A 20,419-nucleotide genomic window follows, 5' to 3' on the forward strand; every position below is an offset into this window, starting at 1 on the left:
TGCACTTTGTTTTCCTAGACATATGAACTCTAGTGCTTCTGATTTTATAAAGGCTTTTAAAAGATAAATCTGCTCTGTATCAGAAGCAGTTGTTTAAATAAGCATTCGGTCCCAACAGCTTTGCTCTCGGCACTTTCTATGGCAGCAGCTGGGAGAGCCCTCTACTACCAAGCAGTCATTCTGTGCTGTGATTTCCTTGTTCCTCCTATCAAAGTAAGAGTGCTCTTGTAACACATGCTGCCTGCACAGTTCTTCCTTCTGTTTAATAAATGTGAGCCTCCACCAAGAAACAATAACAAAATCTTGCTTCTCCTGTATTGGGGAGGGGGAGGGGTTCTTAATACAATTTCTGTCACCAATTATTAGTCAGTGTTGTGTCAGTACTATTTATTCAAATCTTAGTGAATAAGAAAATAAAGCTTAATTCTAATATTAGATGAAGACAAAGCAGAACACAACAAAGCCATTTAACTTTAAAATACAATGTTCAGAAAGAACAGTCACCTAACTATGCATTGCCACCTCAAGTATTTTCAAAGAGAACTCTGCTATATTTTTGCATTAAAAAATAAAAAGTAAAATAAAATTTTCTGTCTTGAGATAAAAGGGTCACAAACCTCCAAAACTTAATCCTTGCTTCAGGTCAATGACATAAAAATATTTTTCATTTTTAGTTTGCATCCTAAAAAACAATTCTCTTGACATAAAATATTCTGAACTAGATTTTGAGAGGCAAATTTAAGTTTTCTCAAAAGACAAGGAGTGAAGAGAAGTAAACAAGACAGACGAGTAAAGAGATGCAAACAAAACAAACAAACAAAAACATCAAAGACCACCTAAAATAGATCAACTCCAAATGCCGAAAGCCTTTCTAGAATGTGCAGCAACTTCAAACTTCAAATTGATCCTACAACAGCTGAATAAAGAATACCTTATCCTGGTGACTCACGACTAAAACTGTCTTCTTTATCTCTCGTCATGTCGCTTAACTGCTACTGGCTTCTGGACTGCAAATAAACGATTTATTCATCACAATGTGACAGAGTTATTTGTGATTGATTGGTGCAAAATAGAAAGAGACTTTGTCCTCAGCCAAAGCTGACAACAGAGCTTGTCCAATGTGGGCTGTCTGTCCATCTGCGGCCATCTAGGGTGCCCATGTGCTAAAGGACTCAATAGACTGTTCACAGCAGAGCTCCCACTGCACAGTGAGGAAACAACTCCAGCTTGCTGTGTTTCCTGTGTTCTAATTCATCAGAATACAATGACCTCAACCTTCTTCTATGCTTTTAAAATCTCATCATGGTTTTACAAGTTCAAGAAAAGACAGGCAGGCAGGCAAATGCTAAACGCTCTTTAATCCTTGTTTCTTTTACAGAAGAAGACATGCTGTGGACAAAACAACACTAAGGCAGCCATGTCTGGCTGTACAGCTCTCAACGCTTTCCCTTTTTCTGTACCTCCCTCCCTGTCGACAGTGAGGTCAGAGAAGAGAGAAAGGAATCTTCACTAGGATCATGCCCATAGCCTATGATTTTATTGCTATTTTTCCTCTAGCCAAATGGCCCCATAAATTAACAGGAGGATATGAAGCAACCTATACATTCTAAAACAGTCCCCAGTGGAGAGGCAAGATTTAGAAAAAGTGTGCTGAACTATATACATTCTAACACAGCCCCCAGTGGGGAGGTGAGATTTAAAAATTGCTTCTTGAAGGACATAGGGTAGCATTAAAGAAGCACAGTGGCGTGCCAGGTCGCGAGTGCAGTGTGTGGACTGTTTGGGCTAGTGGTACTTTGCTCATAACTAAATGCACAGCCATGCTAATGAATTGACTTAACAAACACACACTCATGTACAAACTACCTTTCTCTGCAGCCACTGTCTTACTCCAGAGTAATCAAATTCAGTCCTAGACATATTTATATACTGACAATTTCAGCTAATTTTCCTTCCAAGAGTTATACGACTACAAATATGTAAAAGGAGAAGAGATCAACAACTGGAGAACTAAGTTCAGCTTTAACAGAGCAGCTGCCAGCTGCCGTTTCCTCTGCTTCGCAGAACCTGCTCCTAACACACAGCCCCAGGCAGGTCACACGGCCACTTTCAGACACTTCCTTCTCCCACCTAGCCTAGCCCAGGCTCTGACTGCACAGCTTTGACACACATTCTAACACTGGTGAAAATATCCTCTCTAGGAGTCAAGGTCGATAACTGTGGAGAGTACACGATGCTGCCTATCCCGTCCTCCCCAAGTGGAAAACTTGCTCCCAACCAACACTGTCATCAGAAGTGGTAGGTAGGGGTCACTGCCATGTGTCTGCAGATGTCCTGGCTTTAAAGCTCTGGAGACACACGGAGGAATGGAAAGCCCCAGATAATCACTGTCGACACTTTATAATTGAAAAAAAAATGGAAAAAAGATTAAAATCAAAGTAAGAACTTTGGCCTGGCAGAAATGGCATGAACAAAACTGAGTCGATAACCTGAACACTTATCTCCCTGTGTGTTGATAGGACCCAGGGTAAGCTACAAGAAAGAAGAACACATCCTGATCAGAAAAGACAGATTGGTATGAAGAATCCTGGAATATGGTATTTTCTCCTTTCTCTTCCTTTAGAAAGCACACAAGTACCTCTTAAGTAACAAGATAAAACTTATTTTGTAGATATACATAAACCCTCTCTTGACATAAGCACTTGGACTATTCTGAACCTTTTGTTTACATGGAGATCTGCCACACAGGTGTCACTTGGGGTTGACTCTAAGATGCCATGGTCAAGTGCAGGGCGGCTCATCAACTCCGAGAAGTCACTTGTCCTGAAGACCCTTCTGCGCCAATGTCTGGAAGACAATATGCAGTGCATAGTCATAAGGGAAAGTGAATTCTTATGTGTGGTGATCAAGCCCAGAGCCTTGCACACGCTAGGTGAAGGTGCAACAATCCAGCTACACATCCAGTTCAAACTCATTTCTTAAAGGGAACTCATGGAATTTACTTAAATTTAACACAGCAATAATTCTTAGGAGTTCTGACTCAGGTTTTCCAAAGTTCTTATCAGAAATATGAATCAAAATATAATTGTAACAGTTTGCAGAAAATAAACATACTTCAAAGCGCAGTGCATTCAAATTAAAATTGTATTTAGCATTCCCTTTGCATGTCTGTATTTAGATAAATTATAGCAAATACTGTGCTCATTTGTAAGTTAGTTACACAGTGCTTGCACACAACCTGAAAATGTCTAAAAGGTCTGCAATCATGGGAGTCTATGGTATAAAGGGCAGGGTTAGATGTCGTAAGGGCTAGACAGATTTCAGCGCAGCTGTCCTATAGCAGGACTGTCTCTGTCAAAGGATGGAGGTCTGGATGTGTTAGCACTTAGCGAGAAGCTGTCCTGCTCTCTGGTGACAAGCTTACGGAGCTGTCTGTCCAAGAGCTCAGAACACCTCACGGTTTATACCCCAACTTGACTTTCACTTGCTTGTTCTGGGGTTTGTGGAGGTCAAAGCCCTAGTTCCAGGGTACGCATGTAAGTAAATCCTGCTTCACAGCAGGTAGGACAAGGCTGGAGAGGAGGAGAATGAGCAGTGTGGCTTACCGACTCCAGAAACTCTATTTCTGTCTGGAGCGCTTTGCACATGCTTTCCATCTCATCTTCGCTGTAGAGATCCAGCTCCTGTTTCAGTCTGTTTGAAAGGAGAATCGCTCTCTTAGTTGGATACTACGCTTTTACAATAATCCTATTACATACAGAGTGGCAGGTTTGTAGCCTCAGAAATATCAGAGTATCAGAGTCAGGTTAAAACAGGAATATTTAGAAAATTTAACCCTCTCAGATTCTATACAAACTATATAAAAATTTTAGAGGAAACCTCTCATAAAGAAAGGTAGGCAATAAAGCAGAGATAAATCTCAGTAATGTAGAAAGTCAGCATGGGTTAATGACAAGTGCAGAACCAAGACGCTGAATGCACAGTGAGTCATTCGACTTCTCTGATTCTGACTCAAAACTTAAGTTAAAAATAATACTTGTGACAGCTGCTTTTACTTTAAAATTAAAGATAACATACAATACTTATATAATTAAATTTATCAGACTGAGAATTAAATATCAGTGTTTATTTTACCAACCATGTATTTAAATCTTGGAATAATTTATTGAATAAAAAGGTTACTTTTGGTCTGAATTCAGTGTGGAATGTAGGGAAGAAGTTCTCTTTCATCTTGAGTATAATGGCTAATATCATATCCCCCACACACAAGAAAAACATAACCAAACCCCTGAGCTGTGAGAGGTAGGACTCCAGAGCCTGACCATGGCTGGCTCTGTGTGAAGCAGCCCTGAGGGCAAACACTACAAGCAAAGATGTTCTCATAAAGCTAAGCAACTCGGCAGCAAGAGGACACCCTCAAAGAGAAGGGACTTAGATCAGAGCCTCAGAAACTCTCTTTGAGGGGAGCTTAACATATTTAGACCCATTGACCTTTGCTGGTGGAGATTACATAACAAGCTTGCAGAAAAAAAAATCACCAAGCATACTAGTAAGACAATCCAGTACATGACTTATCTTGTTATCTTGACTCTAGAGACAAGAAGCCGATTATACCCACAACCTTGGAAGACCTACACATTTACAAGGAAAACACACGCAAAATGGCACAAAATAAGCATAAAAAAACATTTGACTCTAACAGGCTATTTATAAAAGCTATCCAGTGTGTAATAAGATATGGAATAGGGTCAACCGTGTCAATGAGTAGGGACACCAAGGAAAACACAAGGGGCAGTCAGAAAAGAAGGCTATAGGCCATGGTACACAGGAGGCAGAGGCAGGCAGAGCTCTGTGCCTGGCCACCAGAGCTACACAGTAAGTAAGATCAATAAGGAGAGGGAAGGAGAGGAGGAGAGGAGATGGGGGAAAGAAACTGGAACTTCAGTGCCCTAGTACAAAATAGTTCATTCCTTTTTTGTGTGTGTGCTTTTAACCCACATCTTTATACTTAAGGTTTTTTAGGTTTGGGGTAGGAAACATATATACCCATATTACCCTTAATATGAAAATCTCTTATTTTTTTTAGCTCACATTATAGCTATTTATATTTAATGTAGTAGCTTATATGCAGATTTAAATGCAGATTTTTTCTCGTTTTCTGTTTGTACTGTAGGTTCCTCATTCCCTCCCCTTCCTTTCAGTCTACAACAGAGTTGCTTATTATCTCCTATATAGACATTTTCTTATTAGACCTACTTTAAGAAATTTATACAGCTTACATTTATATTTATAACATATATTCAACACTGTCTTATCAAATAATACAATACAACTGTACTTACAGGAAAGAATGTTACAGCAATATATTTTCAATTTTCCCCTCAAATTTTTTATTCTATTATCATCACAATTTCACATTTATTATAAATCTAAAATATAGTGCTAATATTTTTCTTTGCTATTTATCTTGTAAAGTGACTTACAATCACAAGGGAGATTTGTATTTACCTTTGCCCAACTGTTTCTGCAGTAACTCTATCCTCCCATTTGAAATCACACTCTTCTTCCTGAAATATATGCCATCATCTTGGTTTTCAGTGTGGTTTGTAACAGCAAGGAGCCAATCAGCTCATGTTCACCTAAAACTATACTTATACTTTAAGTGTGAGATGTCATTACTGTCTTCTGGTTACATCATTTCAGATAAGAGGTCTCATTCCTTTCTTCTCTCCTTTCAGCTAATGTGTCTTTTTGTCTTTGCTTCCTCTGCTTTCCTACATGTTTTCTCTTTATGTCTGTGTCTCAGACTTTTAAGTATCTGTACAGAAGTTGAATTTCTTGGTGCTGTCTGAGCTTTTTGTATTATATTTTAAAGTATGTTTGCAAAATGTTCTGCTATGACTCTCAAATATGCAACACTATGGGTGGATCTCAAGTATATAAGGCTTAATTGTTAAAATGGACTCCAGAGGCTGTGTGATGTATCATCCTGTTTACACATGTGTGGGAAACAATAACCGGGGTCATTCAGAGGTTCATCAGTTTGACCAAAGAAATTTTCTTAAACAACAGGAGTCTCTCCCACCTTTTCTTTCCTCAGTAGCTTCCTCAGAGCACAACCCAGATCTAGGACCCACCAGAGTCCAGGCCCTTCGAAGAACTCCTTCTGAGTTTCTTAGCAAATGCCTGATATCTCTCGCTGGGACTCTCCAAACACTCAACTTGGCAATTCAAGTTGTGAAAATCCTTCTGATTTCTCAGCTCTGTTATGCACACTAAGTGTTGAAACCCTGTTGATAGGCATCCAGGTGCTGGGCCTTTCTGAGCTCTTTGGATCCCAGTTTTCACCAGGATGCCCTCAGGATTTCAAGGCAGATCAGAATTCCCCAGTGGCTGTCTGAATTTCCAATTAACCAGAGGGCTGTGCGATGTCGCGTTTTGCCCTGACAGGGGTGCTTAGATTTTGCCAAATCCTTCACATTCCCAGATTGGAATCCCAAATAAATAGACTTTATTATAATCAATAATGATAAAGATGACTTTTTCTCAGATAGGAAGTCATAAAATGTTAATAATTCTGAGTTAAATCCACTAAATGTGATCACAATAAAAACAAACATGTTTTATCCCTCTTGGTATGAGGCAGATTGATCTTTAGGTTCATTTAAAAAACATATAAAAAATTCAAAAACCTCTTAAATTTAGAAAAACAAATGCCAGCTAATAAATCCTACTGTTAACCTTTGATAGCTAAACAGTGCAGTATTGCAAACCAATGGGGTAGGGGAACAACAGACACACAGGTACTAAAAGCAAATGGACAGCTCATGCGTGATGAAGGCAGCACCTCAGTTCCCTGGGGGAAGAAGATAGCTTTTCGATAAATCATGTTGGTACAACAGGACAACAAGCTGCAAATGGATGCAAAGCTAAATGGATCTCAAAGGCAAAACTGGATCTATATTTTACAGCATAGCCACTCTAGATGGATCAAATATTTATATGTTAAAAAGCATACAAGGCAAAGGCACAGGTAAACTGCTGCATCTGATAGGTGTGAGTAGAGCTTTAACTACAGTTCAAATACAAATGTGATTTAATTTAAAAGAAAAAAATTACACTGTGTTAAAATTTTTCTATAGACCACATGTATAAAAATTAACAGGAAATGATAGTCTAGAAGAAGTATCTACTGTAGACCTCACAAATAAAGGCCAAATCTCTCTACAGAAAAAGACATTTTCCAAAGAAGGTAAGATCAGCACTCAACAGAAAGTGGGGGTGGCGCTAAAGAGGCAGTTCATAGAATGACACACAGGTGGTTCTCAGAGGTATAAAGTGTTCTGCTTCACTAGTGATAGAACCTGCAGATGTTTGACCCAAGGACCCTGGCCCTCTTCTATTGGATGGAGCTTCACTACTTGACTGCAAGTACTTTTCATGAGGCAATGAAGAAATAAATGTGCTTAACTGTTAGCTAAGATAGATTCAAAACATTGCAACCTCAATTGGAGAGAATGAAACACAAATAATTTGTCTATTTCCTTGAGCCCTGCCTTTTTACATCTAGTGATATAAAATACAAGACAACATAAACACAAACATGATATGTAAATCAAAGGATTAAAAATAATCTTCCTGTCCATTCATATGGAATTGGTTAAAGAAACTATAACATATTCATTACAATTATTATTCAACCATAAGAATGAAGATGATCTCTTTCAAAAAATGAGTTGATTCTAGCATGTACTATTAAATGATAGGCAGTACAATGCAAAAGATTACATAAATTATGTTATGTTTGTTTATCTATTTAATTCTTCAAAAGAAACACAGAAGGATAAGCTGGAAGTTAACGAAAATGGTTAAGCGCTTCAGTGAGCAAATAACTAAGAAATGGAGGGAAAGATGGGGATGAAGGAGAGAGACCCCTCTATCTGTCTCTCTTCACATTAACTTTCCAATCATCCTGATGGTTTCAATCCATCTGGTAAAGTTCAACCAACATAGCTAAGGGGGTGAGCTGTTAGTGCTTGACATAAAATAACACTTGAATTAGAGGCTGAGGATGTGATTTGGTAGTAGAACACTTGCTTGGTACAAACAGGACCCTGTTTCTACCCTAAGCAATCCTGGGAACATAAACAAGACCCAAAACAGATTAATAAAGATAAAAAACTAATTCAAGACATGAATAGAAGTTCAGTAGAGAGAAAGATTCTGAAGAAAATATATGGAAGAGAAAACCTCAACAAATCAAACAAAATATTCAAAGGTGGTGTATACCTTTAATCCCATCACTTGAGAGCAGAGGCAGGTGGATCTCCAGGCATTTGAGGTCAGTCTACTCTTCATATAAGTTCCTGGCCAGCCAGACCTACATGCTGAGTGCAGTCTGTTCTCAGGGCAGATGGTCCTGGGCTGTACAAGGAGGCTAGCTGAGCATGAGCCCGAGGAAGCCAGCACGCAGTGTTCCTTCACATTTTCTGTTTCAAGTTCCTGCCCTAACTTCTATCAGTGATAAACTGGGACCCAGAAGTGTAAGCCAGATAACTCTGTTCCTCCCTAAGTCACTTTTGGTCAGTGTTTATCACAGCAGTAGAGATGAAAACAGAACAGTGTGTTTCTCTGTTAATTCCCACATTATTTTCTGAAACTGGGCCCCTTCTGGCATTAGTCAGTGCAACGCTAGGATTATAGGTGTCTGTCACCATGACCAGCATCCTATACCCCAGCAATTAATGACTGAGTCATCTTCCAGCTCCCTGGGCTATCTTTTCTACTTTCTATGATTTTTTTTGTAGTTTTATTTTCTAAATATATTTCTCTGTATTAATTTATATGGACACTACCCAAAAACTATTTTACCTTTACTGCTAAAGGAGAAATTCTTCTTTCATACATAATGACGTAGGAACTCCTTTAGCCAGTAGCCTTTAACATATCAGCCCACTTGGGCAAGGCCTCTTATACTATAAATGCCGACATAAGGCATGTGTTTGCTCTCTCTTCTGGCTGCTTGTTTCAGTTCTTGCTCCCCATTCATGCAGAGGACTATGATCTGTGAGTCTACCCCTAAATAAATAACCCTTTATTATACTCAATTCTGAGCTAATGTAGGATCATGTTTTACTGTCCATCTTCATCTGATGCCCAATGTGAATCCCAACTCCATGCCTACCAGGTGGACCAGCCTGAAAGGCCCAAAAGGTCTGCAGACCAGCAAGTTACCCACCCCTGCCTGGCTGGCTTGATTTTACCTACTAAGTGCTTTTATTTATTTATTTATTTATTTAGCAAAAACTCCACCATAGTGGAGCTAAGCACAGCGAATTAGAAATTCCCCAGGCTCATGCATGCTTCCTCCTGTCTCTCACCCCACAACTGTCCCTGCTGTACAGAGACTTGTGTGGTGCTTACACAGCTCCCAGTTTGTATTCCCTGCTTTCAAGCTCTGGGATCCTGGACCCAAAAGAACTCTCCATGTACAGAACTGATTTAATTGCTTGTAAGCAAAAAGCAAAGTGTATTTGTCAGTATTTAGCCAGGCAAAACATGTTGAACCAAAGCAGAGCCAGGCTGTTCATGCTGCTGCTGATTGAGTTTCACTACCATGTGGTTGTGACCACAACACCTGCTAGCCAATAAAGATTATTACACCTACAATAATTTACCAAAATCTCATAAAACGGTAACTATTTGATTAATAAATCAATAAACTTGAAAGTTATATAATTGCAGACATTACCATACAGGAATTTAATAACCTTTTTGCTTTTACTATGAATAATATTCTGCAAGGCTTATATGGTTTTTCTGATACATCAAATTAATTGGCTATTAAGACTTAGCTTTTTTTTCATATCATATGCTTAAAAATAGTTTGCTAACAGAGCCAAAAATCAGGCACTTTAATAAATGATACAGTCTTTAAAGACTAATAATGAACAGCTAGCTGGCAGGATTAATACCACCAAAAATCAAAAATTCAACGAAAAAAATAATACTATTGAAATGGTAATATTAATTTTGTTGTAAGGAGGTAAAGGGCTGCATCCCGCCACCTGGCTGGCTTACATCTGAAATAACCACACAGAAATTGTATTAATTAAATTACTGCCTGGTCCATTATCTCTAGCCTATTATTGGCTAACTCTCACATCTTGACTTAACCCATTACTAATAATCTGTAAAACACCACAAGATCGTGGCTTGCTGGGAAAGATTCTAACCAGTGTGAGTCTCAGGCAGGACCTTCATGGCATCTCAACTCTGCCCTTCTTCCTCCAAGCATTCAGTTCTATCTCCCTGCCTACCTAAGAGCTGTCCTATCAAAAGGCCAAGGCAGTTTCTTTATTCAACCAATGAAAGCAACACACAAACAGAAGGACCTTCTATACCATAACTTCCCAGACAAAATTCAATCTGTGTCAAAGGGTACTGAGAAATTACCTAAATAAACTCAGACTGTTAAATTTGATAATCAAAATCTGTTTAAAAGTTCTGATGGTTGGAGTATCTCTCCAGAAAGGCAATCTGCATGCTGTCCAAATAATGTTCAAGGATGAGATGTTATCTTTAAAGAAAAAGCTTCATACCATGGAGTCACATGTGCAGAATGAGGACCAGAGGCTAAGTGCATCAATGAGATCACTAGTAATATCCACAGGCCCTGAGATTCAGGCTTTAAAAAAGGACAGTAGTAAAAATATTTGGAACAATAGAGGAAATTATAAGATCTGATGAGTAGGGAGAGAAGGTAAAAGGACAGGATTTAGTATCACCAGTACGTGTCAGAGTCAGAGATGGCTTATCCAGGGCTTTAGTTTCCTATCCTATAATTACCTCTGAAAAAGCATTTAGTTCTAAAGGCCCAAAAGGAATCAAAGAATGTAAATGGATACCAATAGGTATGGATGATCTAAAAGAAATTAATTAAGCAGTAGTATATTATGGCTTGCATTAGCCATTTGTTAGGGAGATGGTAAAGACATGGGCTTCCAGCAATAACACCACCCCACACAATTGGCTTGATTTAGTTTCAGCAATCTTGGAAGATGGGCCACAACTACTATGGAAATGTTAGGACAAAAGGCAAAATTTTACAACAGCATGGAAGAGCAAAAGGACTTGAGACTTCCCAAGATTAAATTCTTGGTGAGGGCACTTATGCTGACCCACAGGATCAAGCTCTTTATGATGAACAAATCTTGTCCCTATGCCACAAAGCAGCCTTAAATAATTTGGACAGGATTCAAGAACCAGGAAAACAAATTAAATTATATACCAGGGTTAAACAGGGCCAGAGAGAACCCTTTAGTGACTTTTTACAAAGATTAACTAAGGCTATATAAATAGGAGTAACAGATCCAGACGCTATATGAGTATTTATTGAATCTCTCACTTTAGAAAATGTCAACTTAGAATGCAAAAAGTCACTTGGGCCTTTAAAGGTTAGATCAGCACCAATGGATGAATGGATCCTGCATACAATGAACATTGAGACATTTGACTATAATACTGAATCTTGGGTAGGAGACGCAATTTCCAAAGGAATGAAGAAACATCAAAATACCAAATATCTTAATTGTAGTAGAATAGGACATCTGAGAGGGTATTGCAGACAAGAAATTCTTAGAAATAATGTCTCCTTTGGGAATGGTAAAAATAGAAGATCTCAGCCTTCTGGTTTATATAGATGATGTGGTAAAGGCTGACATTAGACTAATGAATGTAGATCAACAAAAGACAGACAAGGCAACCTGATACCATCAGAAAACTCCTTGGGGGATCTCTTGCAGGCCCCCAAGTCAAACATAGTCCAGTCATTACCAATCACTGTAGAGGACATGTCTCACCAGGAAAATTTTTTAAAAATTCATCACCTGTTGTAAAAAAAAACATACTGTTCCAGATGATAGAATAAACATGAAGGATGAATCAAAATTTCCAATAGGAAATAGGAAGCATATATTTTGGCAGACTTCTATAAATGATCAAAGACTAAACCTAACAGTGCATATAAATAACATTGTAATTGAGGGATTGCTAGACATAGGTGTGGACATAAGAATCATTACTCCAGAATATTAGTATGCAAATCGGCCTTTTTAAGAAGCAGATGTTTAATTCCTAGGAATCAGAACCCTGTCTCAAGATGGGTTGATGCATAGGGCCAGAAGAATAGAGAGGAAGGCTAAAGCCATATCTGACTAATATTGCAGTGAATTTATGGAATCATGACCTGATGTAGCAATAAAATACCCAGATTAACATTCCTACAGTCCTGGAAACTGATGTGTCTGGGAAAGATATTATAAGATATCATAAACAAAGATCACCAGCCATTCAGGATGTACAAAAACACATAGTAACTAGCAATCCTTTAGACTGTGACAGCAATCTGAACCAACAACCCTACCTTTAAAATGGTTAACTGAGAAACCAATATGGGTTAAACAATGGCCTTTAGCAGAAGAGAAATTGTAGGCTTTAGAACAGCTGGTACCGGAGCATGCTCACCATATTAAAGAATCAGTCAGCCTTTGGAATTCTCCTGTATTTGTTGTTAAAAAGAAACCTGGAAAAAGGAGATTGATGACAGATTTAAGAGCTATCAACAAGGTAATTCAACCTATGTGCCCTCTATAATCTGGAATTCCTCTGCCTTCTCTATAACCAAAAGGGTGGCCTCTTATAGTTACTGATTTAAAAGATTGCTGAATAGCCCCACTCTGTGCGAATACTTTGTAAATCAACCATTGGAAATTATATATAAGTAGTTCCCTAAGTCTGTAATTTACCATTACATGGATGACATTTTGCTACATGATTCAAATGCAGATAACTTAGAAAAAAATGTTTGAAGAAGTAAAGAAAGTTTTGCCATATGGGGATTACAAATTGTTCCTGAAAAAATACAGAAAGGAAATTCAGTCAATTACTTAGGTTATAAAATAGGTTTACAAAAGATTAAAACACACAAAAGGCACGAACTAGGAAAGACTGATTGTGGACTCTTAATGACTTTCAAAGATTGTTAGGAGACATTTCCAGTCTATGACTGACTACTGGGATAACACCTGATCTAACAGATCATTTAAACAAAACCTTAGATGATAACAAAGACTTAAATAGACCCAGAGAATTAACAGCTGAAGCAGAAAAGGAATTGGCAGTTGTTGAAGAGAAATTACAGGACGTTCATGTTACTAGGATGGATCTGAATCTTAATTACATTCTAGTCATATTGCCATCCAGAATTTCTCCTACAGGAATTTTAATGCAGAGTGGAGATGTTATCTTAGAATAGATTTTTTTTTACCAAATAAACCAAGTAAAAATTTAAAAATGTGTGTGGAAAAGGTCTCTAAATTATTTATAAAAGGAAAATTGAGACTTCATCAACCAGCAAGTGTAGACTCAGCAGAGATTACTACTGATGAAATTTTATAAATTATGGAAAGACAATGAACCCTGGCAAAGAGCTTGTGCTATTTTTTAGGAGAGATTAACAGCAATTATGACAAAAATGACAGAATTAAACTTATAAAGAGAACTACTTGAATTCTTCCCCGCACTGTACAGGGCACACAATAACTGGAGACTGTACATTTTATACTGATTGAAATAAATTAAGAAAGGCAGGTTACAAATTAGAAGATTTAAGTAAGGTGGAACAAAGCTCTTATAATGATGTCCAAAGGCAGAATTATATGCTATTTTCATGGTCAAAAGGGATTTTAAAGAACCTCTCACTATTGTTACTGATTTGCAATATCCAGAAAGAGTAGTCTTGCATATTGAAACCACTGAATTTATATCATATGAAACAGAATTGACTTCATTACTCATACATGTTGAACATATAATCAGGAATAGGCTTTGTTCCATATACATAACAAATATATTATCCCATACATGTTTGCCAGGTCCTCTAGCACAAAGTAAGGCAGAAATTGATCAATAACTGATTGGAAATGTGCTGAAGACCTTAGAATGTCGTTGAAAAAAATCATGTCAATAGCAAAAGTTCAAAGAAAAAGTTTCCTATTACATGGCAACAAGCTAAGAAGATTATAAAAAGATGTTCTACTTGCTCTTTCTAAAACCAAACACCACTGCCTGCAGGGAATAATCCAAAGGGTACTCAAAGGCATGAAATCTGATAGATGAATGAATGTGTTCTACTTTGAAGATTTTGAAAAATTAATACATGTGCACCACACCATTTACACTTACTCATGTTTTCAATAGGCAAATGCTTTGAGCTCAGAAAATGCTAATTCAGTAATCATGTATTTATTAGAAGTTATAGCCATCATGGGTGTACTTGCACAAATAGACAGTTAATGGTCCAGCATATGTCTCTAGGAAATGAAATAGATTTTTTGCTTATTATAATATAAAGCATATTACAGGTATGCCACATAATCCTACATGTCAGGCAGTTATAGAAAGATCAAATTGAACTATAAAGAATATGTTAAACAAACAAAAAGGGATGGAAAATACCCCCAGAACTACATTGCCTAGTGCTTTATTAACCTTGAATTTTCTTATTGCTAATGAGAAAGGAACAACAGCAGCAGAAAGACATTGGATAATAGAAAAACGTTCTGAATTAAATCAGACAGTTTATTTCAAGAATGTGTTGACCTCACAATGGAAATCAGGAGATGTGCTACATTAAGGAAGGGGTTTATCTCTTGTTTCCACAGGAGAAGAAAAGCTATGGATACCATCAAACTTAATAAAGATTTGGTATGAAAAAGAGAAACATCTTGAGAAAGAGAAATGACAGCTCATCCACAAAACTGACAACTATACAGGTGGTAAGGAAACCTCCTAGGAATTGGAGCAGGGTTCTGTTCTTGTCTTTGCAGGAAAATATTCATCTTCAAATAGTTACGAGACCCTGGACATCTAGATGACTAAAGAGGAAATCACCAAGCAAAAAGAATTATGACTTCTGAGGATAAGAATCACTGTATATATGTATGGGGGGTGTGCACATGTGCGCACATGTATACGCTGCCCAGTAGAATAATAATCTGGTGTAGGAGGTCCTGCTGTGTGTGTGTTTCTTTTATTGGTTCATGAATAAAGAACTGATTTTGAGTCTATGGCAGAAAAGAACAGAACTATGTGGGGAAAGGTAGGCTGTATGCTGGCAGAAAGAAGGGTAGAGTCAGAGAGACACCATGGAGCCACCAGAGTCAGATATGCCTAATCAATCATTGCTGGTAAGGCACTGCCATGTGGCAATATTACAGATTAATAGATATGGGTTAAATTAAGATATAAGAGTTAGCCAATAAAAAGCTAGAGCTAATGGTACAAGCAGTGTTTTAATTAATACAGTTTCTGTGTGGTTATTTTGGTTCTGGGTAGTCAGGACGAACAAGCGGCCCAATCCTCCTATAATAGCCATGACTCACTTAAAAATCAAAACTCACTTTGGAGTTGGACAATTCTTCTCTGAATCCAAGCACGTTGTTATAAGAAAAATTCAGAGTTTCTTTCTCATGTCAGGAGTCATTTGGTATAGGACAGAAAGAAGAATTTAGAAAAAAGTTTACTTTTCTTCATACCTATTTTTGTCTTTGTCATATCTTTCGTTTCATATATGTCTGTAGGCCCGTATTTCTACACGGTGTGACCTAAAAGAGCTGTGGAAGTCATTCTAGATTAAAATAAAGTTAGGCATGGTTTCTTAATAACAACATTTTCCATGTGGGCTCTGCTTGCTAGAGGCAAGCGCTCTCCGTTCCAGAGGGGCTTGGGCTTTGTTTGCTAGAGGCAAGCACTCTCTGTTCCAGAGGGCTTCCTTACTCAGCTTTAGCTGCAAAACCTCACAGCTCTTTTAAGAGGTCCTAACACAAAACACTTAAATGGTGTTAATAAAAAGCTGACCGTATGCTTTTTGGTGGTGGCAGGGACCTTAAAACACCATAGAGTTATGGCAATGAACATGGTCATGGCTGGTACCTCCACTATGAGGCTGAAATTTCCAAAAGCTAAGAAATAGGCTGGATCCAGCTGTCAAAGCCACGGCTTTAATCCTAGCCATATCGCTTAACAAATTAAAAACTCACCTGGAGAAAAAAAAGAGATATATACAATAAAGATAGATTCTGATGAAAAAAAAAACCTCTAAATGGTTTATGGTCTAATTAAAAATATACGCAGGCTTGAGAAAAAATGCATAAAGTCCTTAAAAGAAAGAGAGTAGTTTGGTGTGGTGGCACACACCTTTAATCCCAACATTTGGGAGGCAGAGCCAGACAGACTTCTGTGAGTTCAAGGTGTGGTGGCACACACCTTTAATCCCAACACTTGGAAGGCATAGGCAGGTGGATCTCTGCTGAGTTCAAGGACAGCCTGGTCTACATAGTGAGTTCCAGGACAAAGATACACATAGAAACCCTGTCTCAAAAAGCCAAAAATTAAAAATAAAAAGAAATAGAGTTTAAAATAAAGCCATGTAAAGATGGAAAACACACAGAGAATCTGGGTACTATATGTTATTATATTCTCTTTGAATTGTTTGAATGCTGAGGAAGGAGCAACAGCTGCTAAAATGTATTCGTTTATAAATCTTGCTGAATTAATCCAAGATAGGTATTTTGAAAATACCTTGACTTCAAAACTGAAGTCAAAAGATATGTTACTTTGAAGAAGAGGTTTTGCTTTTGTTTCCACAGGAAATGAGAGGCTGTGGATTCATTCTGGGTTAAGAAAAAAATCAGGTTCAATCAAGGAAGACCCCTTGAGAAATCTCCATTAGGAGCAGATGGCCCAGATGTCTGCGTTCTACATCTAGAACAGATTCAAGACTGCTGCCTGAGATGATCAAGCCTCACAGAATTTTCCAGTCAGGACTTGATCATAATTCTAAATTTTCTTTAGGTCCCCGTAAGATTATCAGCACCCCCAATCAGCAGGAAGTATTCTGAAAAACTACACTCACATTCCCCCCCAAAATGGACTATGGATATTTTCCTGTTTAGAGTGTTGGTTACAAGTTGTTATAGATAATGGTCAGGAGAAAAGCTTAAGTAAAGGATATTAGATTCAGAATCCTTGGCTTTTATTTTTTTTTAAAAAAGGGAGGGGTGCTGTGGGACAATGGTCTTTTATCATGTCACTTGTATTATTTTAATAAAATGCTGATTGGCCAGTAACCAGGCGGGGTGACCAGGCAGAAAGTAGAGGCAGGGCAACCAGAATTCTGTGAAGAGGGAAGTAGCAGTCTGCAGTTGTGACCTAGCCACAGAGGAAGCAAAATGTGACTGCCTCACCAAAAAAGGTACCAAGCCACGTGGCTAACATAGACAAGAATTATGGGCTAATGTAAGTTATAAAAATTAATAAGAAGCCTGAACTAATGGCCCAATCCGTTTATAACTAATGTAGACCTCTGTGTGATTCTTTGGGACTTAACAGCTGCAGAACTGGGCAGGACAGAAAATCTCAGCCAACAGATTTGGGGATGGGTGAAATTTATATAGGCTCAGGAAAATCTTTGAAAAAAAAGGAAAAAAAAGAAATTGGATAGGATAATAGGTAGATTAGTGTGAGCTTATGCATACTATTACTATTATTAGTAGTATGTCTCTGTCATTTGTTATACATTTTGGAAGTTGCCTGATTGCACTTCCTGTTTATTCAATTAATATTATCTCCCTTCTCAGGCCTTCTATGGGGTTGAAGACTAGATAGTTGTAGTTACTTTCCTCTCATGACCTGGACAAGCTATATCTAATACAAGACTTAGACTCCTTAGGATAGGATAATTATTCAAATATTCAGCATGTTTCTTCCTTGATATTGTTTATATTTGATATCTGTTCTTATTTTATATAGTTCTATATAGGGTTTGAAACTCTTTTATTTAAACAGAAGGAGGGTGCTGTAAAAACTCCTTCGGCTAGTAGCCTTTAAGATACCAGTCCACTTGGGCATGGCCTCTTATTCTATAAATGCCAATGTAAAGTGCATACTTGCTCTCTCTTCCGGCTGCTGGATTTGGTTCCTGTTCCCCATTCTTGCAGAGGACTGTGATCTGTGAGTCTACCCCTAAATAAATAACCCTTTATTATACTCAATTCTGAGTTAGTGTGGGATCATTTTTGAGCATCCATCTTCAATATAATTTATTTATGAAAATGAATATGAAAAGTGAATTATGAAAGAGGCACGGTCAGTTGTCCCTGTTTCCCTTAGTCCAGGTTCTGCCATCAACTCAGGCCTATGGAAGCCCTCAGAGAAGGAGTGAGTGAGGATAAGGCAGGCTGGTGTGGCTGGCTTCCACATTGTCTTTCCCATCTTTTATGAAACAGCATCTCACTATATAGCTTTTGCTGGCCTGAAACTCACTAAGTAGACTGAGTAGGCCTTGAACGCAGAGACCCTTTTGCCTCTGCCACCTGAGCACAGGGGTTAAAGTATTTAAACACAAACAGATCATTGCAATGTTACATATTATTTGTAAATACTATTTTTTAATTTCAGAGGTAAATGGGTACATTCATAACAGAATATAACTTTGAAATTAATTGAATCTAACACCAAACTTCCTCTGTATTTATGTACAATCTTTAGTAACTGGAGCATGTGCCAAGACTTGACAAAACAGGATCTCTCCCAGCTTGAAGCTACATACTCAATGCTGGGGAGACACTTCTGTTAGTGAAGAAATAATGAAGTTCTACCAAGAAAGCTGCAGAGTTAACAGAAGTCTTCAACAAAAAGAAAGTCACAAATGATCTTGAAACTAAATGAGAATTTTCATCTACTATAAATGTTTTTAAAAGAGAAAGACAATATGGATTGGCTTCAGATACAATTATTAGACTATAATTTTGCAGAAACTTCTGAGAAAAGACCTCTTTATACCTGTAAACTTTGCACTGATTCTTATAAGAAGGAACAAGTGAATGTGCAATATTCTGTAAATGAAGACTGACCTGTTTGTTAGGGTTACTACTGCTATGATGAAACACCATGACCTAAAAAGCAACTTGGAGAGAAAGGGTTCCATGTACAGTTCAATATGAACAGCAGTGAGGGCAGGAACTCGAGGACAAGAACCTGGAGGCAGATCCAATGCACAGGCCATGGACAGGTGCTGCTTACTGGCTTGTTCTTCATGCCTCGCTCAGCCTGCTTTCTTATGGAACCCAGGACCACCAGCCCAGGAATGACAGCACCCACAATGGGCTGCACCTTCCCACATTAATCATTAATTAAGAAAATGTTCTACAGGCTTGCGTACAGCCTGATCTTATGGAGGCATTTTCTCAGTCAGTGTTTCCTCCTCTCAAATGATTATAGCCTTGTCAAGTTGACATAAAATTAATCAGTACAGCAAGATAACATTTCCCATTACTCTGCTACTTATTCTAAATAATGTCAGGAATATTCCTGCAAGCAGTTAAGGACATGTTTATAAAAATATACATAGTCATGGCTGTTTAAAAACAGACAATATCGTTTAAATCATGAAGCTCACCAATTCAAACTAGTGTGGAGAATGTCTATAACACCTAGTCAAATAATGAAACAAACTATCAAGCAGTACATGTGACACCATGACCTAACTGTTATAAATACATGTGAACACATATGCATCCAAATGCTTACACACATGGACACAGAAAGAAAAATGCATATAATCCAAATAGGATGTTCATAAAACTTTAAAAAATTGTCATGCTTCATGCAACAGAGTGATCTTTTACATTACTATTTGTTTAAATGTTTTTCTTCAAACAAAATATCATACTTCCATGTTTTAAATATGCATACATATTTGTGGACATGTATATAAAATGCATATTTATCAGCACATCTGCTACACAGTTTGAGAGTATTTCAACCCCACAGTGTGTTTGTGTATCTTATGAATCTAGGACCACCACTGGGTCTTCTCTGAGCAGCTGAACTGGATGACCACGGAAGGGGCTCTGAAGGGCTTTACTTCCACCTAGAAATGTGCTCAGAGTTTCTCAGTAGCAGAAACAAATTAATTTTGTGCATTTTTCATTGCAAAAGCTCTTCATAAACCCACATTATCTTTTATGTATTCAAAAATGAATAATCTCATGTTGACTTTTAGATTTCTTTCTAGCGCAAGCTTCTTGTTGTACCAAACACATACAAATACTGGTTATACAAGATGTAAAATCACTCAGAAAAGAAGTTTTATTGGCTTTTTTTTTCAAAAATGCAGAAACACTTAACGTGGTCTGTTTTGTTATTTGTGCTATTTAGAGTGAAGAAGAAAACCCAAAATACTGCCACGGGGCACATACAAATCATTCCAGCACGTGGGAGGAGGAGGCAGGAGAATAATGAGTTTCGCAGTCAGCTGTGGGTATATAATGAGACAAGTGTGTGTCAGGCCCCACAT

General features: G+C 37.8%; 1 protein-coding gene across 1 annotated transcript in view; it reads right to left on the reverse strand.

Moving 5' to 3' along the window:
- Window positions 1–1,340: 1,340 nt before the first annotated feature.
- Ccdc172 (coiled-coil domain containing 172) overlaps window positions 1,341–20,419 on the reverse strand; it is a 71,814-nt gene continuing 52,735 nt past the window's right edge. The window contains exons 8-9 of the mRNA XM_048423855.3: window positions 3,606–3,693; window positions 1,341–2,847 (exon numbers count right to left, since the gene is read on the reverse strand). Of these exons, the coding sequence (XP_048279812.1) occupies window positions 2,815–2,847; window positions 3,606–3,693 (121 nt within the window). The 3' untranslated portion in view covers window positions 1,341–2,814. The remainder of the gene's footprint in view (window positions 2,848–3,605; window positions 3,694–20,419) is intronic.

Source organism: Myodes glareolus, chromosome 7 (assembly GCF_982192425.1).
Source record: "Myodes glareolus chromosome 7, mMyoGla1.1, whole genome shotgun sequence".
Classification (NCBI taxonomy): Eukaryota; Metazoa; Chordata; class Mammalia; order Rodentia; family Cricetidae; genus Myodes; species Myodes glareolus.